The sequence below is a fragment of the Hemiscyllium ocellatum genome, chromosome 1 (genome assembly GCF_020745735.1).
Source record: "Hemiscyllium ocellatum isolate sHemOce1 chromosome 1, sHemOce1.pat.X.cur, whole genome shotgun sequence".
In the NCBI taxonomy this organism is placed as follows: Eukaryota; Metazoa; Chordata; class Chondrichthyes; order Orectolobiformes; family Hemiscylliidae; genus Hemiscyllium; species Hemiscyllium ocellatum.
Window position 1 is genome coordinate 150,589,991 of NC_083401.1, and position 20,328 is coordinate 150,610,318.

Sequence of the window (20,328 nt, forward strand, 5' to 3'; positions counted from 1 at the left end):
TCTGTCCATAGCACCTGTTTCAGGCCCAGCATAATCTGTGTTTTCTGAGAGAAAGCATAGACGTCATTCTGGACTGAGTGAAGGCTCCAGGAAGAAAAGAAAGAAAGGTAATTGGTTCCCTTGGGATTAATTACCAAAACAAAGTTGTCCCTGTGCTCCCCACAGGGAATGAAAATAAATATTTTATCCATTTCCTTTAGTTCAATTTTAGTGTTATAATTCCCCTCAGAGCAACATGTAGTCATTCTGAGACTTGCTTCTTTATGATTAAACCAAATATCTGGCTGCTAATGCGAGTAATTTTAACCCTTTGACCCCATACGTTGTCAACTACCAATACAGAATAGGGGTTGAACTTAAGAATATCTTCACAGTAGGAGCTTTGAGGCCAATATGGTTGAAATTAGTACTGCTGTCTTTATACTGTACAAAAGAACCTGACCAGAAAATGTCAGATTTTAATGTTGTTTAATATGGTTCAAGATCTTGTTTGAAATTCATGTTTTAGTTTAGCAGTTGGAACTGAACTTAACAGTTAACTAAAACTATCTTAAGTCATCTTTTTATTTTCTTACAGCCTGTGGTGAAACTCTTCAAGAGTCAACTGGTAATTTCTCATCCCCAGGATTTCCTAATGGATACCCTTCATACACACATTGCGTTTGGAGAATCTCAGTTACACCTGGTGAAAAGGTAACATATTTTAGAATACCAGAGGCTATTCAATCTCTACAGAATTACCATAGATGCTGTCTACCCTACTCCATATTAAAATCCTCACTTGGAGTTTATTTAATCAATTTAAAGGCAAGAATATTATGCTGGTGGATGTACTGTAATAGTAACTGTTTTGCCACATGATGCAAACAGTTATTGTTGTGTTTGTGATCTTGGGCATGTACACACTTTGTGGGTTACCACTTACCTACCACCTTTGTCATTGTGAAATGTCTTATGACAGTTAATATCCCTATAATTCTTTGGTGCCTTTATTGGCAAACACATAATAGTTGCTGCCTTCAGGTAATCTTGATACATTTCATATTATATGACATCAGAGCTTCCATCCTTTGTCTTATCATGTACCAGTCGTGACAGCAAGTTATGAAAAAATCAGCTATTAATTTGATCAAATACCAAGTGTACATTCATGGCTACTTAAGGGCCTCAACTGGAACCTAACCTTGCACTGTACATCGACCGAAAAATCATTAGGGTTCAGTATAGATGGCTAGTCTGAAAGTTCCCACGTAACTTTATGACCTTTCCTCTTCCATCTGCAAACTGGCCCAGAAGACAAATTAATTGAAGAATGGAATCAAGTCATCTATATTGAGCTTTAGTATAATTCTTATAGGAGCTCTTGTGGCATTATGGTACTGCCCCTATATCTGATCCACCTGCTCCAGAGATGTGCAATAACATTCTGATTGGGTTGATTATAGCAATATATTTAGCAGCAGAATGGTCCTTGCATTCAGTACACTGCTCAATATACTGTGCCTAATTTTTAGAGGCAGTGGATAGTCACCTAAAGCAGCTATTAGGACCCTTGCATGTGTAACTTAATCCTGCAGCGGGTGATATGCTAGAATGTCTGGAACAATTGTTTATACTGCATGGAGCAAGTCTGGGGAGCCGTGTTTCAGCAGCTAATGCCGTCACCCAAATAAGCTAAGGTTTTATAAAAAGTAAATGTTTTGTTGTATTTTTATTGAGTCAGGATCTGGATCTCTCTCCTGACTCCAGAGTCATTATGACTGGGATTCCATCACCAATTACCCCATCTCATTTCTGCTTCTTGAAACTTCCTCCTGGAATCCACCATTGCTACTAAGGCAGGCAACATGACATTCTACATTTTAATAGTGCTAATTCCACATGGAGGCATGGACTGAAACTGTGCATGAATGATTTATATCTCCCACCACCGCCAGTGACTTTTGCTCAGTCAAGTGCACAAATTAATCAGTTTGAATCATAGGATCTGTATGTTTAAGGTGCAATGTTTATCTTATCAAGATATTTACTTTAATGATTAGAAAATTATATCCTATGTTATGAGCATTTGCTGAAAGACTTGCCACATTGAGGTTGAGTTGGTATGTAACCAATACATGGATAATGTGCTAGTTGTAGACTCAGTGCTTTGACCTTCCTCTTCTTTTAGTTTTGTTCTGAAAAACTATTTTCTGGGAGTTTTTATTGTTTAATTGCTGACTGTGTTAGCACTTGGCAGGTGTAGGACAGAATTTTCGTGAAAGAGGTAGGGACATTGAACTGAGAAACTTCCTAATTTAGCAGACACATCTCTTTTAAAAATTCCTCTACTCGCAACATGTTCACTTTGGTAATCCAGTGGATGAGGATTCAGGCCCAATGCTGCTTATAGCAGGCTCAAAGGATGATAGAGGTGGTCAAATCGCTAATGTGCCACTTCCATTCAGTGGGACATTGAGCCAGGTGTAACAGTGAATGTCAGGTCTTCAAACACACCCTCTGCTTCCATTTCATATGACATTATTGAACCTCAACACTATGCTTCTCCATACCATTGTTTTCCATTGCCACCCACTCACTCTCCAGTATGACAAACCCAGGATGTCTTTCAAGTAGACATTGTCATTCTGACATTTTTCATACTGGAAGAAAAACATCCTCATTCATAGAGACCATTTACAAAGAAACAATACCCTGAAGTGGCAATGCTGTTATAAAAACAAACAAGCACTTATTCCATATCAAAGACAAATAATCCATTGGCTTATCTCTTCAATTATCAGTCAAATGTAGTCACATCCATTTGCTTACCAGGGGTAAGCAACGAGGTTCAGGCCTCTGGCACAGAGCCTGTCCCCGTTGCTCAGAAGGGAAGGGTGGAGAAAGGTAGAGCGATAGTTATTGGGGACTCAATAGTGAGGGGCACAGATAGGCGGTTTTGCGGGGGCGACAGAGACTCACGATTGTATGTTGCCTCCCAGGTGCAAGGGTACGTGATGTCTCTGATCGTGTTTTCTGGGTCCTTAAGGGGGAGGGGGAGTAGCCCCAGATCGCGGTCCACGTTGGAACCAACGACATAGGTAGGAAGAGGGGTGAGGATGTTAGGCAGGCTTTCAGTGAGCTAGGTTGGAAGCTCAGAGCTAGAACGAACAGAGTTGTTGTCTCTGGTTTGTTACCCGTGCCACGTGATAGAGAGTTGAGGAATAGGGAGAGAGAACAGTTAAATGCGTGGCTACAGGGATGGTGCAGGAGGGAGGGATTCCGGTTTCTGGACAACTGGGGTTCTTTCTGGGGAAGGTGGGACCTCTATAAACAGGATGGTCTACACCTGAACCTGAGGGGCACCAGTATCCTTGGGGGGAGATTTGCTAGTGCTATTTGGGAGGGTTTAAACTAACTCTGCAGGGGCATGGGAACCTGGACTGTAGCTTTAGGGTACAGGACCTTGAGTGTAGGGAGGTTAGGAACAAGGCATTGATCTCGAAGGAGGGTGCCTGTAAACAGGAAGGTGGCTTGAAGTGTGTATACTTCAATGCCAGAAGTATAAGAAATAAGGTAGGTGAACTTGCAGCGTGGGTTGGTACCTGAGACTTCGATGTTGTGGCCATTACAGAGACGTGGGTAGAACAGGGACAGAAATGGCTGTTGCAGGTTCCAGGGTTTAAATGTTTTAGCAGGGTCAGAGATGGGGGTAAAAGAGGGGGAGGTGTGGCATTGCTTGTCAAGGATAGTATTACAGCGGTGGAAAGGACGATGGAGGAAGACTTGCCATCTGAGGTAGTTTAGGCTGAGGTTAGAAATAGGAAAGGTGAGGTCACCCTGTTAGGAGTTTTCTACAGGCCTCCTAGTAGTCCGAGAGAAGTAGAGGAAAGTATTGCGAGGATGATTCAGGAGAAGAGTGAAAGTAGCAGGGTGGTTGTTATGGGGGACTTTAACTTCCCAGATATTGACTGGGAAAGCTATAGCTCGAGTTCGTTAGATGGGTCGGTGTTTGTCCAATGTGTGCAGGAGGGTTTCCTGACACAGTATGTAGACAGGCCAACAAGAGGTGAGGCTATACTGGATTTGGTTCTAGGTAATGAACCAGGCCAGGTGTTAGACTTGGAGGTAGGTGAGCACTTCGGGGACAGTGACCACAACTCGGTGACTTTCACTCTAGTGATGAAGAGGGATAAGTGTGCACTGCAGGGCAAGAGTTATAGCTGGGGGCAGGGAAATTATGATGCGGTGAGGCATGACTTAGGATGTGTGGATTGGAAAAATAGGCTTCAAGGGAAGAACACAAATGATATGTGGAGATTGTTCAAGGAACAGCTATTGGGTGTCCTTGATAAGTATGTACCAGTCAGGCAGGGAGTAAAGGGTCTTGTGAGGGAGCCGTGGTTTAATAAGGAATTGGAATCCCTTGTAAAAGGGAAGAGGGCGGCCTATGTAAAGATGAGGCGTGAAGGTTCAGTTGGAGCGATTGAGAGTTATAAGGTAGCCAGGAAGGATCTAAAGAGAGAGCTAAGAGCAGCGAGAAGGGGACATGAAAAGTCCTTAGTTGGTAGGATTAGGGAAAACCCAAAGGCTTTCTATAGGTATGTCAGGAATAAAAGGATGACTAGGGTAGGTATCGGTCCAGTCAAGGATAGTAGTGGGAAGTTGTGCGTGGAGGCGGAGGAGATTGGAGAGACACTAAATCAATACTTTTTGTCAGTATTCACTCAGGAACAGGACACTGTTGCTGATGTGAATATTGAGTCACAAGTGATTAGAATGGATGACCTTGAGGTATGTAGGGAAGAGGTCTGGGGAATACTGGAAAGGATGAAAATAGATAAGTCCCCTGGGCCTGATGGCATTTATCCTAGGATCCTCTGGGAAGCTAGGGAGGAGATAGCAGAGCCATTGGCCTTGATTTTTATGTCGTCATTGTCTACGGGAATAGTGCCAGAAGACTGGAGGATAGCGAATGTGGTCCCCTTGTTCAAGAAGGGGAATAGGGATAGCCCGAGTAACTATAGGCCAGTGAGTCTCACTTCTGTTGTGGGCAAAGTCTTGGAGAGAATTGTAAGGGATAGGATTTATGAACATCTGGATAGGAATAATGTGATCAAGGATAGTCAGCATGGTTTTGTGAAGGGCAGGTCGTGCCTCACAAACCTTATTGAGTTCTTTGAGAAGGTGACCAAGGAAGTGGATGAGGGTAAAGCAGTAGATGTGGTGTATATGGATTTTAGCAAGGCGTTCGATAAGGTACCCCATGGTAGGCTAATGCAAAAACTACGGAGGTATGGCATTGAGGGTGCATTAGAGGTTTGGATTAGAAATTGGCTGGCTGGAAGGAGACAGAGGGTAGTAGTTGATGGTATAGCTTCATCTTGGAGTGCAGTTACTAGCGGTGTTCCACAAGGATCTGTTTTGGGACCATTGCTGTTTGTCATTTTTATAAATGACCTAGAGGAGGAGCTTGAAAGCTGGGTGAGCAAGTTTGCGGATGACACGAAAGTCGGTGGAGTTGTGGACAGCGAAGAAGGATGTGGCAGGTTACAGCGGGATATAGATAAGTTGCAGAGCTGGGCAGAAAGGTGGCAAATGGAGTTCAATGTAGCTAAGTGTGAAGTCATTCACTTTGGCAGGAGTAACAAGAAGATGGATTACTGGGCTAATGGTAGGCTACTTGGTAGTGTGGATGAGCAGAGGGATCTTGGTGTCCATGTACACAGATCTCTGAAAGTTGCCACCCAGGTAAATAGTGCTGTGAAGAAGGCATATGGTGTACTGGGCTTTATTGGTAGAGGAATTGAGTTCCGGAGTCCTGAGGTCATGTTGCAGTTGTATAAGACTCTGGTGCGGCCTCATCTGGAGTATTGTGTGCAGTTTTGGTCGCCATACTATAGGAAGGACGTGGAGGCATTGGAACGAGTGCAAAGGAGGTTTACCAGGATGTTGCCTGGCATGGTAGGAAGATCATATGAGGAAAGGCTGAGGCACTTGGGGCTGCTCACATTGGAGAAAAGAAAGTTTAGGGGAGATTTGATAGAGGTGTACAAGATGATTAGGGGTTTAGATAGGGTTGACAGTGAGAACCTTTTTCCGCTAATGGAGTCAGCTGTTACTAGGGGACACAGCTTTAAATTAAGGGGTGGTAGGTATAGGACAGATGTTAGGGGTAGATTCTTTACTCAGCGGGTTGTGAGTTCATGGAATGCCCTGCCAGTAGCAGTGGTGGACTCTCCCTCTTTATGGTCCTTTAAGCGGGCATTGGATTAGCATATGGAGGTTATTGGGCTAGTGTAGGTTAGGTAGGCTTTGGTCGGCGCAACATCGAGGGCTGAAGGGCCTGTACTGCGCTGTATTTTTCTATGTTCTAAATTCTATGCTAAGGAAGTGATTTTTGATGTTTTTGAAATTCAACCAAGCATTCATAACCGATAACTTATGACAGCAGATATTGGAAAATGTTAAAAGAAAATGGAATCTGAAAGGGAAACTGATAAACCAGAATTTTTTTTCCTAAACTGTTCCAGGTGTTCTATCAATCAAACAAGTTCAAGGGCTTTATATGGGGAAAAATATATTCAAAGCATTTAACTCCCTTTTTAATGACACTGGAGTTCTCGAACACTTTTTTTTTTCTCTTCTGTTCTGAATATATAGTTGTGCTTTCCCTTTTTCTTCAGTTGAAAATGACGGTAATCATTTGAATGCTTGCACAATTCTAATCAATGTAATGATCAACTTACCTTTTCCAGGGCAGAGCCCTGTAATCAGTCACTGCAGTGAAAATGCCTCTAACTTAGAATACTGCATATATCTATTGGAACTGATATTTTAGGGAGCAAAGGTTGTTTTAGTGTTAATGCATTATTTTTTGAGAAAAAATATTCATTCCATTGACATATCAGAATGATGATAAATACTGAAAGAGTTCCAGTTTATTTTTGAACTCTAGATCATACATGCAGTCAGACTGCTTAAGACCAAAGTTCTATCTGAGAGGTTATGAGCTTAACTTTTGATCAGGACTGTGTTGTAAAGCATTTTACTTCTGCTGCCCAGTTCACCAGTGCTGAGTAGTTCCTCTGTTTTATGAGGAGACTGCCAGGTGAAATCTGGAAACCTCTCCAGGTGGTTGGGCCATCCCATTTGGTCCACACAAATTCCTTGCCTGGTCTGTGTGGCAGTGGCACTGACTGTTCTTGACACTCTCCTATCCTGACCGGCCCTGGTGCCTTCTAGGAGAAAGTGAGGACTGCAGATGCTGGAGATCAGAGCTGAAAATGTGTTGCTGGAAAAGCGCAGCATCCAGGGAGCAGGAGAATCGACGTTTCGGGCATGAGCCCTTCTTCAGGGAGCCATTCCTGAAGAAGGGCTCATGCCCGAAACGTCGATTCTCCTGCTCCTAGGATGCTGCCTGTCCTGCACTTTTCCAGCAACACATTTTTGGCCCTGGTGTCCCCAGGTTCCATTTACTTGGTTGAGAAGACAGCATCCCACCATGGTGTCCTTTTCTTCGAAGTGCAGTCCCAGTCGTTGCCGGTGCTCCCCAGTGGAACTGCTAGACCTTCTGACCTTCCAACATTTAGATCAACCATCACTCTCTGGGGTGAACAGTTCCTTATAGGAACGGTAACCAGTGATCTGCCTGCGCTGTAGAATGTGGTGTGTGGCCCTCAAATGAATGAGGTGGGTTCTTCTGGCTTTCTGGATTGTTGCTGGGACTGCACAAAATCAAACTCAGTCCATTGTGCGCAGAGCGATTTATTTTTCCAGCCTAATGATTTGCCCTGGAACTGGGATAAGTACTAATTTGAATGAATCAGAAAGACATGTCAGATACTGCAAGAAAAAGTGCTTGCTTAACAGGGCTACAACTTGAAATTGCTTTATCAATATGCTTGAAGTAAATAAGAATATCTAAAGATGGTGTCTTAAATTACGTAACGCTTTGGGGCAAAGACCATGGGTTAACACTTACAAACCAAAATATGATTACATTTTTGGACTTTCCCAATGCTGTTGGGTAAGTTTATTGTAGTAACATGTTGCTGGTTTTGTCACTGCTCTCCTATTAGATTTCAGAGAGGGAGAAACCAAGCTCAGTTACAAAAAAAAATGCCATGATATTGATGTTCACCACAGGGACCACTTGTTCTACCAACTGGAAAATAAATAATGACACCGAGAGCTTAATATCAATGTGTGCATGGAGAAAGATGTGCATTGTTTTACATTTCCACATCGTCTTTCTTGACAAACATTGCCAATGTTGTAAGCTCAGCCCTGTATTCACAAAAAATTGTCAAGACAAAAATATGAAAATACTATGCATAATGATTTCAAGATAAAGCAAACTTTGGATTAGGATGGTAAATGTTAAGCTGATTCACTTGGATACCTCCTATAATTCTCTTCTCCTGCAACCTTCCCCAAATGACTTGCTTTCAAATAACTAAAAGGCTTCTCATGCAGTCAGTAATGAAATGGATACCCTCCACTGCCATCTGACAGAAGAATTTCCCTTGTACTGCATACACATTCTATCTCCAGAGTTGATTGTCTTTCAGATTGATCAGTCCTCCCCTTTTCTTCTTTGCCTTAGCCTCCTACAAGTTTGGCTTAATTAGGATAGTGAAACTGAAACTTTCAATGTTCTGAGGACTCAAGAATTTTATAAAATTTTTCAGATGAACATTGTGAAAAAGAGAAAATAAAGAGCCTGTAACAGTTAACTTGCCACCTGGACATACTATTAATTGTCAGTTTTAGCGCACAGCAATTTTTAACACCATTGATCGGTCCTTTTTGACAACTGATCCACAATGCTAACTTAATGTTCATGCAACATGTTCAAAATCCAGTCCAACATTTGTTTTGGTTGAAAAATTGTCACTTTTGATTAAGTGCTACTTTGAAGACAAGGACAGTAATTCCTGCTGTGTGGAAAACCTCCAAGATATGCATCTGGCAAGATTTTACATTATCCTATACAAACGCAGGAGAACATCACAAACTTTGTTATTTTTGTTGTGACCTTTTGAGGCTAAAATAATAATACTATAATTCACTGCAGCTTTCCAATTAAATAGTCTGAAGTTTAGTCCTGATAATTTATAGGGTTTTCTATGTAAACACTCTGGAGTTTAGTCAAATCCAGTGATTGCAGAAGAGAATGCAATATTGCCATTTTGTTAAGTTGAAGGTATGATTGAAGTGAGAATGGAAATTGCAAAGATGTTGGCAATAACTTTTCAGACCTCCATAGAATTGGGATGGTGCTGGGGGACTGGAGAATTGCACATACGATGCCATTCTTCAAAAGACAGTTTAAGAATAAGCCAAGCAAGTACTCTCCACTCAGTTTAACTTTCATTGGGAAAGTCTGAGAAGCAATAACTTGGGACAAAATTAATCCTCACATGGACAAATGTGGAGTTATTTAAGGAGAGTCAGAAAAGATTTTTTTTAATGGGAAAAATGATGTCTAACTAACTTTTTCTGGAGTTTTTTGTAGAAGCATCAGAGCAATTTTTTTTGATGTGGTGTACACAGACTTCCTGAAGCTATTTGATACAGCATTGCACAACAACTTGCAAGCAAACTTAGACCTATTGGAGTGAAAGGGACAGTAGTTACATGGCTGTGGAGTGCACTGAAATATAATGAGTATAGTGTAAGGTTTCAAAAGGCTGTAGTTTAATTAGTGAAGTGAACGTATAGGTGGTAGATGGAGTTCTATTTGGAGAAGTGAGAAGTGATAGATAGAACATAGAACATAGAACATAGAAGGATACAGCGCAGTACAGGCCCTTCGGCCCTCGATGTTGCGCCGACCGAATCCTACCTAACCTATACTAGCCCAATAACTTCCAAATGCCTATCCAATGCCCGCTTAAATGACCATAAAGAAGGAGAGTTCACCACTGATACGGGCAGGATGTTTGGTATGAAGAACATGGGAAGACTGTATAAATTAAAGTATAGAAGTTTAAAGAAGGTATAGAAACAGAGGGACCTGAGTGTGTTTGTGCATATCGTTAAAGATGACAGGACAGGTTTATAGAGCAGTTAATAAAACCTATTGTATTTTAGGTTCATTTATTGGGATGTTCAGTATAAGAGCAATGTTAAACTTGTGTAAGACACTAGTTTGTTCTTAGTTGGAGTGTTGCAACCATTTCTGGGCACCACACTTTAGGAAAGATGTGAAGATATTGGAAAGAGTGCAGAAGAGATTTATGAGAATAGATTCAGGGTTGAGTAATCTCAGTTATGAAGATAGATTTGATAAGCTAAGAGAGTTGCCCTTGCAGGAAAGAAGGCTAAGATCTCAGAAGAGATCTTATTGAAATGTTCTCAATCATGAGAGTTTTGGATAGAGTAAATAGAAAATGTTCTCACTTGTGAAAAGATGGAAAGGAGAGGACATAGGCTTAAAGTAATTGATAAAAGAAACAGTATTGGTATGAGGAACAGCTTTTTCATGCAGTGAGAGATGAGGCTCTGGAATGCACTGCTTGTTAGTGTGGTGGAGGCAAGTTCATTCATGTCCTTCAAAAACACTTCATTTCTTTTCAAATAACTATCTGTGTGCAGGGTTATGGAACAAAACCACTCGGGGAAATGGTCATTTGGAGAATTGGCACCAAAGAGACACTATGCACTGAATGATTGTTTCCTGTACCGTAACAATTCTGTGATTAGCATGTCAACCTAATTAGAGTTTCTGGGAATGTTGTTCATGAGCCAGAAATTATCCATATTGCATTGGATCTCCACAAAAGATCCTAGATTTTCTCTTCACTGTTGACATCTTGCTGACACTGATCTCTATCCATTTATAAATGAGCACCTAATTTTGCAAAATGTAACATCTTAAAAATATATGTGCTGACATAAGGTTTAGATGATCTTGTCTTCCTCTTGGGCAGTCCCTCAGGATTGCGGATGGTTTGTTTCTAATCTAATTCGGTGAGAAAATAAGATATCCAACATGAAGTTTAATTACTCCAGTTTACACATTTGGAAGGTAGATTATAATGATTCTGTTCACTTCTGTTCCAGATTGTCTTGAATTTTACAACCATGGATCTCTTCAAGAGTCGCCTGTGCTGGTATGACTACATAGAAGTACGAGATGGCTATTGGAGAAAGGCACCACTTCTTGGTATTGAATTTTGTCCAGTTAGGACATTTAGCTGTGCCATAAATTTGAGGTTTTAACAGCAACCTTTTATTACTTCTGAAAATGATAAGATGTCCCTTTCCTTCTCCCACTTCCCCCCACTGCCCCTCTATCTCACCCCACCTAGAAGAAAAGAAGATTGCCGAAATGTTTAAAAAAAATTAAATATTTTCCACTCCTTAATCATTCCTGGAATTTTGATAACGCTGGCATTTGCTGTCTATCATCTTTTATTCTGAAACGCAGATGCTTGTTGTGATTACTTACAAACCTTGTGACTTCGCAGGGTGGTTAAGGACTGGATTTTTTTCAATAACAGAGAGCTTCCTCCTCATTGTGAGAGTGGTGGATGAGCATCAAAGTCAAAAGTTCTGCCAGCACATGACACATCCATAGGGATGGGTCACATTTCACCTAGCTGTGTTTCATAGAGATGGTTGTCTCCATAATGAGCAACTCTCCATCATGTGATTTGATGATCTAGTTGATGAAAAGGGGCATGCAGAGATTAGACGAGGTAGGATAATGTGGATTTATTTAAATAGTCAGTACCCTTTTGGAGAGGTAAGGATGTGGTCTTTGGATGTAGACCTGGGAAACATTTGCAAGAGGTTAGGCACCTTTTGGAGAAGTCAGATATCTTTTTGAGATGGTTTAAAATAGGCATAAAAATGGGCTAAATCCTTTGTAACTGTCAAAAGGAATTGTTGCAAGTGTCATGAAAAACTGTGAAACTGTTATAGATTTTAAGGACATGTACCTTTATTTCATCTCAGCATGTGACCTGAGGTCTGTCCATGGAGATACTTACGTGAATTGGTGTGGTAGATGCAAGACAAAAGGGTTGAATTGGTGAGAAAGTGTCAGCAAGTTGGCTCTAAGATGGAATAGGGTCTATTATGGAGTGGCACAGGTTGGCATGGAGGTTTATGAGAGGTTATAGGGTGGTGAGGCATGGGTCAGCAGGATTGTGGAGCCAGTAAATATCCTGACTTTGCACTCCTTACCCAGGTGTGTGTGTCTTGGGAATGATGTTAAATTGTGCCTTCCTTGCACGCTTCTTCTCCCCCCCGCCCCCCCCACCTTTCACTGGATGGTAATAGTACCTAAGACTGATTAAAATTGGACAGTTAGACTACATAATTATGCAGGTAGCCAAAATTCAATCTTTGGTTTGGTTTTGTTTTGTTAGAAACATCATCAGCCATTGCCATTCCCTAACTGGTCTTACTTCCCAGGGACTTTTGATAGTTATTTTAATCATCCTGCATGGACATGTTACAGCACACCTTTGGGAAAAATGAAACTTTAACCCAGACTTTCTTGCCCCAGAAATATGGGCGATACCATTGTGATACAAAACCTGTACCTAAATTTATGACCACAGGTGAATCCTTCATTTACACTCACCAGCTGAATACAAATAAACAGTTACTCATACAATTAAATCATTCTGGGTAATGCCCTTCTCATTAGTATAACTGCATTTAAGAGCATGTAATTACACCATTAAAGATCTTCAGGATTATTTAATGGGAATAAAGAAATGTTTGAAACTTTCTTCTTCATGAAACTATTTTACACTTAGACTAAGTGTATTTTTATGGGCATGAACTCAATCTTTTTTTTTCCATTATCATTTGTTGCATGTTCCTTGATGTTTTTATTCAATTACCTTTTTTTAATATTGATATTATGACCTGCAATAATTGTAGGATGTATTGTTATCTATTTTCAAATGCTCAAACAATAAGTTTTCTTTCCCAATGTGTTATCTCCACAGATGTCCTCATTAAAAGTAATATTTCCTATAAATGTTAGTATTTTTAAGCAAAAAGACCTCTGATGTCACTGAGAGCGTTGTCAAAAAATTATTAATACAGAAGAAGGGATATTGTTGAAACACTTTGATAATTCAGCAAGGAGATCTTGAGATGTTGATTACCCAGTTAATTTTACCAGCATAAAGTAAAATAGATTCAAAAACCAACAGAACTGAACAAGAAAAACACCCCAAAATTGTTAAATGAATCAGTTATTGTTTTTACAATTTCCTCCAGGAAGACCAGTGTAATAAAATGTTAAGAATTAGCCCCGTCTCTGGGGAGAGATCACCAGCAAGAATATTGTTGACAAGAAAGAATACAATGATGCATAAAACAAACAGTAGCGTGATCTACATTGACATTACATACCCATGTGCTTATGTCTATTGTTGATTTAATTGTTTTATAAATGTAATTTTAATTTGGTTTAATGATATGTTGATTGTTTTATTTGAATATTTCTAAATCCAGGCAGGTATTGCGGTGATAAACTACCTGAAGTTCTGACTTCCAGTGACAGCAGAATGTGGATAGAATTCCGTAGCAGCAGTAACTGGGTAGGAAAAGGTTTTGCAGCTGTGTATGAAGGTAGACATTCAATTATATCGCTGGTTATTATTCATTTAAATGCTAAGCCATTAGTTTAAAAGTAATTGTTTATGTTTATGTCTTGCTTTAAAAATGCTTTTAGGAGTTTCTCCTCTCACTTAGTCAGCCAGCTATTTGCTGTGTGAGGAGCCTTTCTGTTTGCTATCAGCAACAATGATTATAATTCAAAATAACAATGTTCATGAAGCATTTTGGAGTGTCCTGAGGTCATGATAAGCCTAAAACGCTATAGTTGAACTTGTGACAGTTATACCCTGGGATGTTCCAAAAGCCTTCACAATTAGATAGCATGACTGCCGTTATGTTGACAAATGCAATAGCAATTTTAAAGCAATTTCCCACCAATTCTAAGTTATTAACAGACCTGCCAATCTGTTTTTGGCTCATGGATTAATGTTGCTCAGAATGCTAGAAGAACTCCCTGCTCTTTTTCAGATTGTGCCATTGGAGTCTTTTACACCAACCTAATCAAAGGCACCTCCACCAATGCGTCTGTACTTATTACATTGGTGCTTACATCTTCTCCTAGTTCCCAACCAATTCTGTTTTGATTGGCTGCTGATGTGACATGTGTTGCTCATTAAAGGATGGACAGTTACCATTTAGTGTTATCCTGTGCTATAAACCTCTTCTCTGAATTTGAATAGTGTGCTTTTATTGCTACCTTGGACTCCTGGAGTCAGTGGGGTTAGGAACTGTTCTTATTGCAAGAGAAGCACAACAAGGAATTTGCGGCATTTGAGATTTCTATTGCAATTTCAGATCTAATTCTGTTCTCTGATCCTAACATATGATAGGAGCATTGGTCAGCAGTTGTGGAGAGATGGTGCTTGGGGCGGAATTGGCATGGTTGGCTGTTCAGTTTCAAACAGAGAGTTTAGTGGCCACAAATATACCAGTAGGTGGGTCAGAATCCCTGCTTTGATCTTGCACACGTCTAGCTTTTGTAGGGAAGCATTTTGAATTGTGCAGGAAACCCCTGTGAGCTGGTAGGGTCAATATTTAAATATTCAAACAAATGTGGCATTAGGTCAGAATTTTGATGATAATTGCCAGTGTGTGGATTTCTACTGTATGGAATTTGCCAGGAGTCAACAAGATGAGACCATAACTTTGAGTAATTGATAAATAAAATTGACTGGAAAAACCTTTGTAACTATTGCATAGCTACTCGCCTGACGTGTGAAAGACAAATGATCATTGTAGTGGTCTAGGAATCTGATCTCAGTGCTTTTCAGGTAATTTCCATTGACCATGGGCTCTAACGTCCCTGCTGCCAGCCATCCTTATAATGTGGGAGTTAGATATTCTTTCATCAACCTGTTCAGATGTTATGACATGCCTTTGGAAAAGTTGGGACTTGAACTCATGCCCAACCAGCCCAGACTAGGGACACTATTACTGTACTGAAAGAGCCCCAGTCTGGGAGGGATACGCTGGTACAGAATAGACTTGATGAGGAACAGGTTGAGAAACCACAACAGCAGCAACAGATCGAATTACATCAACAACACCAAAAGTAGCAATAACGCCAAATATTGGTTTGTTCTCTGTAACCATGTATTTGTCACAAAGCTGGTCCCTTTTTCTAAAAGCTGTTCCTTTTAACAAGGATACTACATCCTTGTTTTTTTTCAGAGGGATCATAAAACCCTTCTGGCTCTGAGGTGACTAGTTTGGTACAGAGATGAAAAAAGATGTTGAGAGGCCTTTTGTTTATACGTAAACAGATGAGACTTCAGGCCAAAGTGGTCACGTTTTAGAGACCTGCATAATGGAAAGGGAGTGGTCAGCTCTCTAGCTGAACAGTTCAGTCCAGAACTAGCTAGGAGTTCAGCTGTGTGGAAACAGGCTGCAAAACTCTGTCTTCCTTCTGCCCTTCTAACTTCAACCTGTAAGCATTTGTTCCATTTTTACTGTTTTTTTTAAAGGACTTATTGGGACTGTTCTGTATATTCGGAACAGCATTATTAAGTCTAGTTTGGATAGACTGAGTTCTGCAGGAGTTCTTTACTCTGTTCTTTGTGTTTCATTGCGTCATTTTGTGAATAAATTTATGTCTGCTTTAAAATCTGATAGTCAATCTGGATGGGCACAGAACTCCAGCTTGAAGAAAGCAATAATCTCAAATCAGGATGTGCAGGCAGTGGTTCAGTATCCTCAATTTGGAGAAACAATGATTCAAGAGACTAAGTGTCTCATTGCACGTGCAGCCTCCTGGCAAAGGACATCTTTCAAGAGGACCAGACGGACTTGAGTTGCTAATGGCAGTCAAGGTTAAAAATGCCCTGAATTCAGTTGTCATACCAGGAATCTGCCAGTGAATCTCCTGGATCTCTCAATTTGCTGCCACAAATGTATCATCCAAATGAGTGATGCTGTGTTTTCCAGGTCTACATATTATACCCAATTGACACTAATGAGTGACTTACATCAGGAGTGCTCCCAAATCATTGCAGTGGATGGATTCATGCAATTAAGGAATCATTGACTGCACACACGTGGCAATTATGGAACCCTCAGCAAGCCTAGATTCCTTTTTTTTGGAAAACGTTCCACTCCCTCAGTATGCAGTTGAATGTGACTACAGAAGGATTATTTTGCATGTCTGTGCAAAATTATCCAGAAGTCGCAACACCAGGTCCAACAGTTTTATTTAAAATCACAAGCTTTCTGAGCGCTGCTCCTTCGTCTAGTAAAGTGGAAAGAGGAACAGGGACAGAATACATAAGCTAAAAGGTAATGGCAAGATAATTCCAGGTAATTAAGAGTATCAACAGATAAATGCAAATAGTGAGAGCAAAGTGTTGACAGGTTGAGTAACAAGTCTTTCCAGGTAATCAAGAGTGTCAGCAGATTAATACAAACAGTGTGAATAAAGTGTCGACAGTTCAATAACAAGTGAAGGGATGACCTCAGAACTGATTAATTAAGGCAGAGAGATAATCACAAATAATCAAAAGTAAGGTGGTGCTAGAGACAAACCAACTGGCTGGAATAACATGACTAGATATAAAGTCACATGATGAGAATCTAACGCTAGTAACAATTAATCAAAAACTGTACAAACTAAAGCAGAGATAATAAGTAATTAAGATAATGTGTCAAAACAGGACAGTTAGGAATATTTTACACAGAACAATATGGTGGGGTATACGTAGTGTGATGTGAACCCAAGATGACGATTGAGGCCGTCCTCATGAGTGCGAAACTTAGCAATCAGTTTCCACTTGGCAATTCTGCATTGTTGTATACGTTGAAGGCTGCCTTGGTGAATGTTTGCCTGAAGATCAGAGGCTGAATGTCCTTTACTGCTGGAGTGCTCCTCAACTGGGAGGGAACATTCCTGTCTGTTGGTTGCTGCACAGTGTACACCTCAGTGTCTGCATGGTCTCACCAATATACCATGCCTTGGGGCATCCCTTCTTGCAATGCGAGGAGGACAAAGTTGGCCCAGTCGCATGAGTACGTATTGTGTACATGGTGGGTAGTATTCTTAATTATTCGATTCATAGGTCAACCCTTCGCTTGATATTCAACGGTAAACATCTTATTCACACCATTTGTATATCTGCTGACACTTTGATTACCTGCAAAGATCTGTTATTCTATGTCGACATTCTACTGTCACTATTTGTACTTAAATGTTGATATTCTTAATTACCAGGAATTATCTTGCCATTATCTCTCAGACTATATATTCAGTGCATGTGAGCTTCTCTGCACTTCACCTGATGAAGGAGCAACACATTGAAAGCTTGTGATTTTAATTAAACCTGTTGAACTATAACCTGGTGTTGTGTGACTTCTGACTTTGAATAAAAAGTGACGTCTGCAGATGCTGGAGATCAGAGCTGAAAATGTGTTGCTGGTTAAAGCGCAGCAGGTCAGGCATCATCCAAGGAACAGGAAATTCGACGTTTCGGGCACAAGCCCTTCATCAGGAATGAGGAAAGTGTGACTTCTGACTTTGTCCACTCCAGTCCAACAGTGGCATCTCCACATCAAAATTATCCAGGTGGCGACTGTAATTCTTTAATAATCCACAAGTCGCATCACTTAAAGATATTACTTCTCCATATTAGATAGCCTCCAAAGGATGAATTAATAACCTGTAGGAAGATCCTACCACTGATGCAGGTCAAAGATACAACAAAAGTGACACTGGTAATAAATGAACAAATCGTCAGCTGTTGAAGATACAATTTAGGGATGCCTGGACAGATTTAGATGTGAGCCTCAATATGCACCAGCAAGTATTTTCAGGATAAACTTATGTTCCAACCCCAACATAAGTCATTCCCTCATTTCAAAAGCCAAGCCAAGGATTGTATTTGGATATTTCTTCCAGCCTAATCACCAGATTTCCAACTTACTGTTGGTAACTGCCCAAGTTTCAAGTGGGTCTGTTGTAATAAAAGTCCAATGATAGGGGCTCTTGTAGTGCAGTAGTAGTATCCGTACATCCAAGCCAGAAGACTCATTTTTAAATCCCATCTACTCTAAAGATGTGCCAACAGTTTGATTTGGAAACATTGAAAATTCAATGCAAAAGTCCTGTGGCACAGTTACAAAAGCCTGTAGTTTGGAAGTTGAATGCAGTAAGTGCTACCAATAGTTTGATTTTAATTCATCTCTGTTGCTTTCATTACTGATAATTCACTGCTGAGTTGAGAACTTCATGATAAGATAACTGATGTCAGTGTGGCCAGATTAATTCTTGCCTTTGACTTCCTATCGTAACCCAATTACTCTTTTAATACTAAATATTGTGAGTTACTTAGAATTGGGGATGGCTTTCTGGTCCAAATAATAAGTTGTTATGGAAATTCTTCTGCTGAAATGTGTTTTCAGGGCTTCAAGCAGCTGGAATTGGCTCCTTAGCAACACAATGCAACCATAGCAACAAGGAATAACAAACAGCTGTCAATTTCTCACTACAAGGAAAGTTGTTCTTAATGATGAGAATGAGGCCCTGAGTGGATGGACTGCTGATATCAGACACTAGCATCAAGAAGTTCAAAATTAATCATTAGACATTCTAATTGCAATGAAAAACAAACCTGAAACTCAATGCGTGTATTGAATTCAAAATATTACTTGCCTGACATGAGAAAAAAAATGCTCAGTAGTTAGAGGACATTTCCTACCTTTGCTAAGCCCCAAAATGTTTTCATTCATTCATGAGATGATGACATCACTGGTATTATTGATGGTCTTGAAGGTTTCCTCTAATTAGTTTCATTTAGTGGTGACAAAGGTGTTATCCATGTAGCAGACCCAAAATGTGGTTGGATAGTTGGCAGAGCTGTTTGTTTGACTCTCTGCATTACTGCCTCTGCTAAGAACCCTGATATCGGAGATCCCATGGGTGTTCCGTTGGTTTGTCTGTAGGTTTTTTTTTGATAAAGGTGAGGTGAGTGGTAAGGCATAGGTCCACTGACTTGACAATATTGTCCTTGCTGATGAAGTTGGTGGTGTTTCGTGTATGTGACTTTGGTTCTTCTATCAGTGTAGTCAGTGTTTCCTTGGCCAGATTGATGTTGATGGATGTGAACAGGGCTGTTACATCAAAGGAGACCATTATTTCATCCTCTTCTATCTTGGTGTCTTTGGTCTTCAGGAATTCTTAGGTGGAGTGGATGGAGTGGTGTGAGTCTTCTCCTAAGTGTTTTAAGACTATAAGACATAGGAGTGGAAGTAAGGCCATTCGGCCCATCGAGTCCACTCCGCCATTCAATCATGGCTGATGGGCATTTCAACTCCACTTACCAGCGTTCTCCCCGTAGCCCTTAATTCCTCGAGACAACAAGAATCTATCAATCTCGGCCTTGAAGACATTTAGTGTCCCGGCCTCCACTGCACTCTGTGGCAATGAATTCCACAGGCCCACCACTCTCTGGCTGAAGAAATGTCTCCGCATTTCTGTTCTGAATTGACCCCTTCTAATTCTAAGGCTGTGTCCACGGGTCCTAGTCTCCTCGCCTAACGGAAACAATTTCCTAGCATCCACCCTTTCCAAGCCATGTATTATCTTGTACGTCTCCATTAAGTCTCCCCTCAATCTTCTAAACTCCAATGAATACAATCCCAGGATCCTCAGCCGTTCCTCATGTTAGACCTACCATTCCAGGGATCATCCGTGTGAATCTCCGCTGGACACGTTCCAGTGCCAGTATGTCCTTCCTGAGGTGTGGGGACCAAAACTGGACACAGTACTCCAAATGGGGCCTAACCAGAGCTTTATAAAGTCTCAGTAGCACATCTCTACTTTTATATTCCAACCCTCTTGAGATAAGAGACAACATTGCATTTGCTTTCTTAATCACGGACTCAACCTGCATGTTTACCTTTAGAGAATCCTCGACTAGCACTCCCAGATCCCTTTGTACTTTGGCTTTACTAATTTTCTCACCATTTAGAAAGTAGTCTATGCTTTTATTCTTTTTGCCAAAGTGCAAGACCTCACACTTGCTCACGTTAAATTCCATCAGCCATTTTCTGGACGACTCTGCCAACCTGTCTAGATCCTTCTGTAGCCTCCCCACTTCCTCAGTACTACCTGCCTGTCCACCTAACTTCGTATCATCGGCAAACTTCGCTAGAACTTCGTATCATCGGCAAACTTCGCTAGAAAGTCAATTGGTATAGCTCCTTGGCCATCTGTAAGTTGATGTTCCAGGTAGTGAGACCATGGGTCTGAGAGGGGTACCTGTTTTATTA

General features: G+C 40.7%; 1 protein-coding gene across 1 annotated transcript in view; it reads left to right on the forward strand.

The window, feature by feature from the left end:
* The window catches only part of tll1 (tolloid-like 1), a 379,020-nt gene that overhangs the window by 225,424 nt on the left and 133,268 nt on the right, over positions 1-20,328 (forward strand). Inside the window, exons 10-12 of the mRNA XM_060832796.1 lie at positions 578-693; positions 11,050-11,152; positions 13,468-13,584. Of these exons, the coding sequence (XP_060688779.1) occupies positions 578-693; positions 11,050-11,152; positions 13,468-13,584 (336 nt within the window). The remainder of the gene's footprint in view (positions 1-577; positions 694-11,049; positions 11,153-13,467; positions 13,585-20,328) is intronic.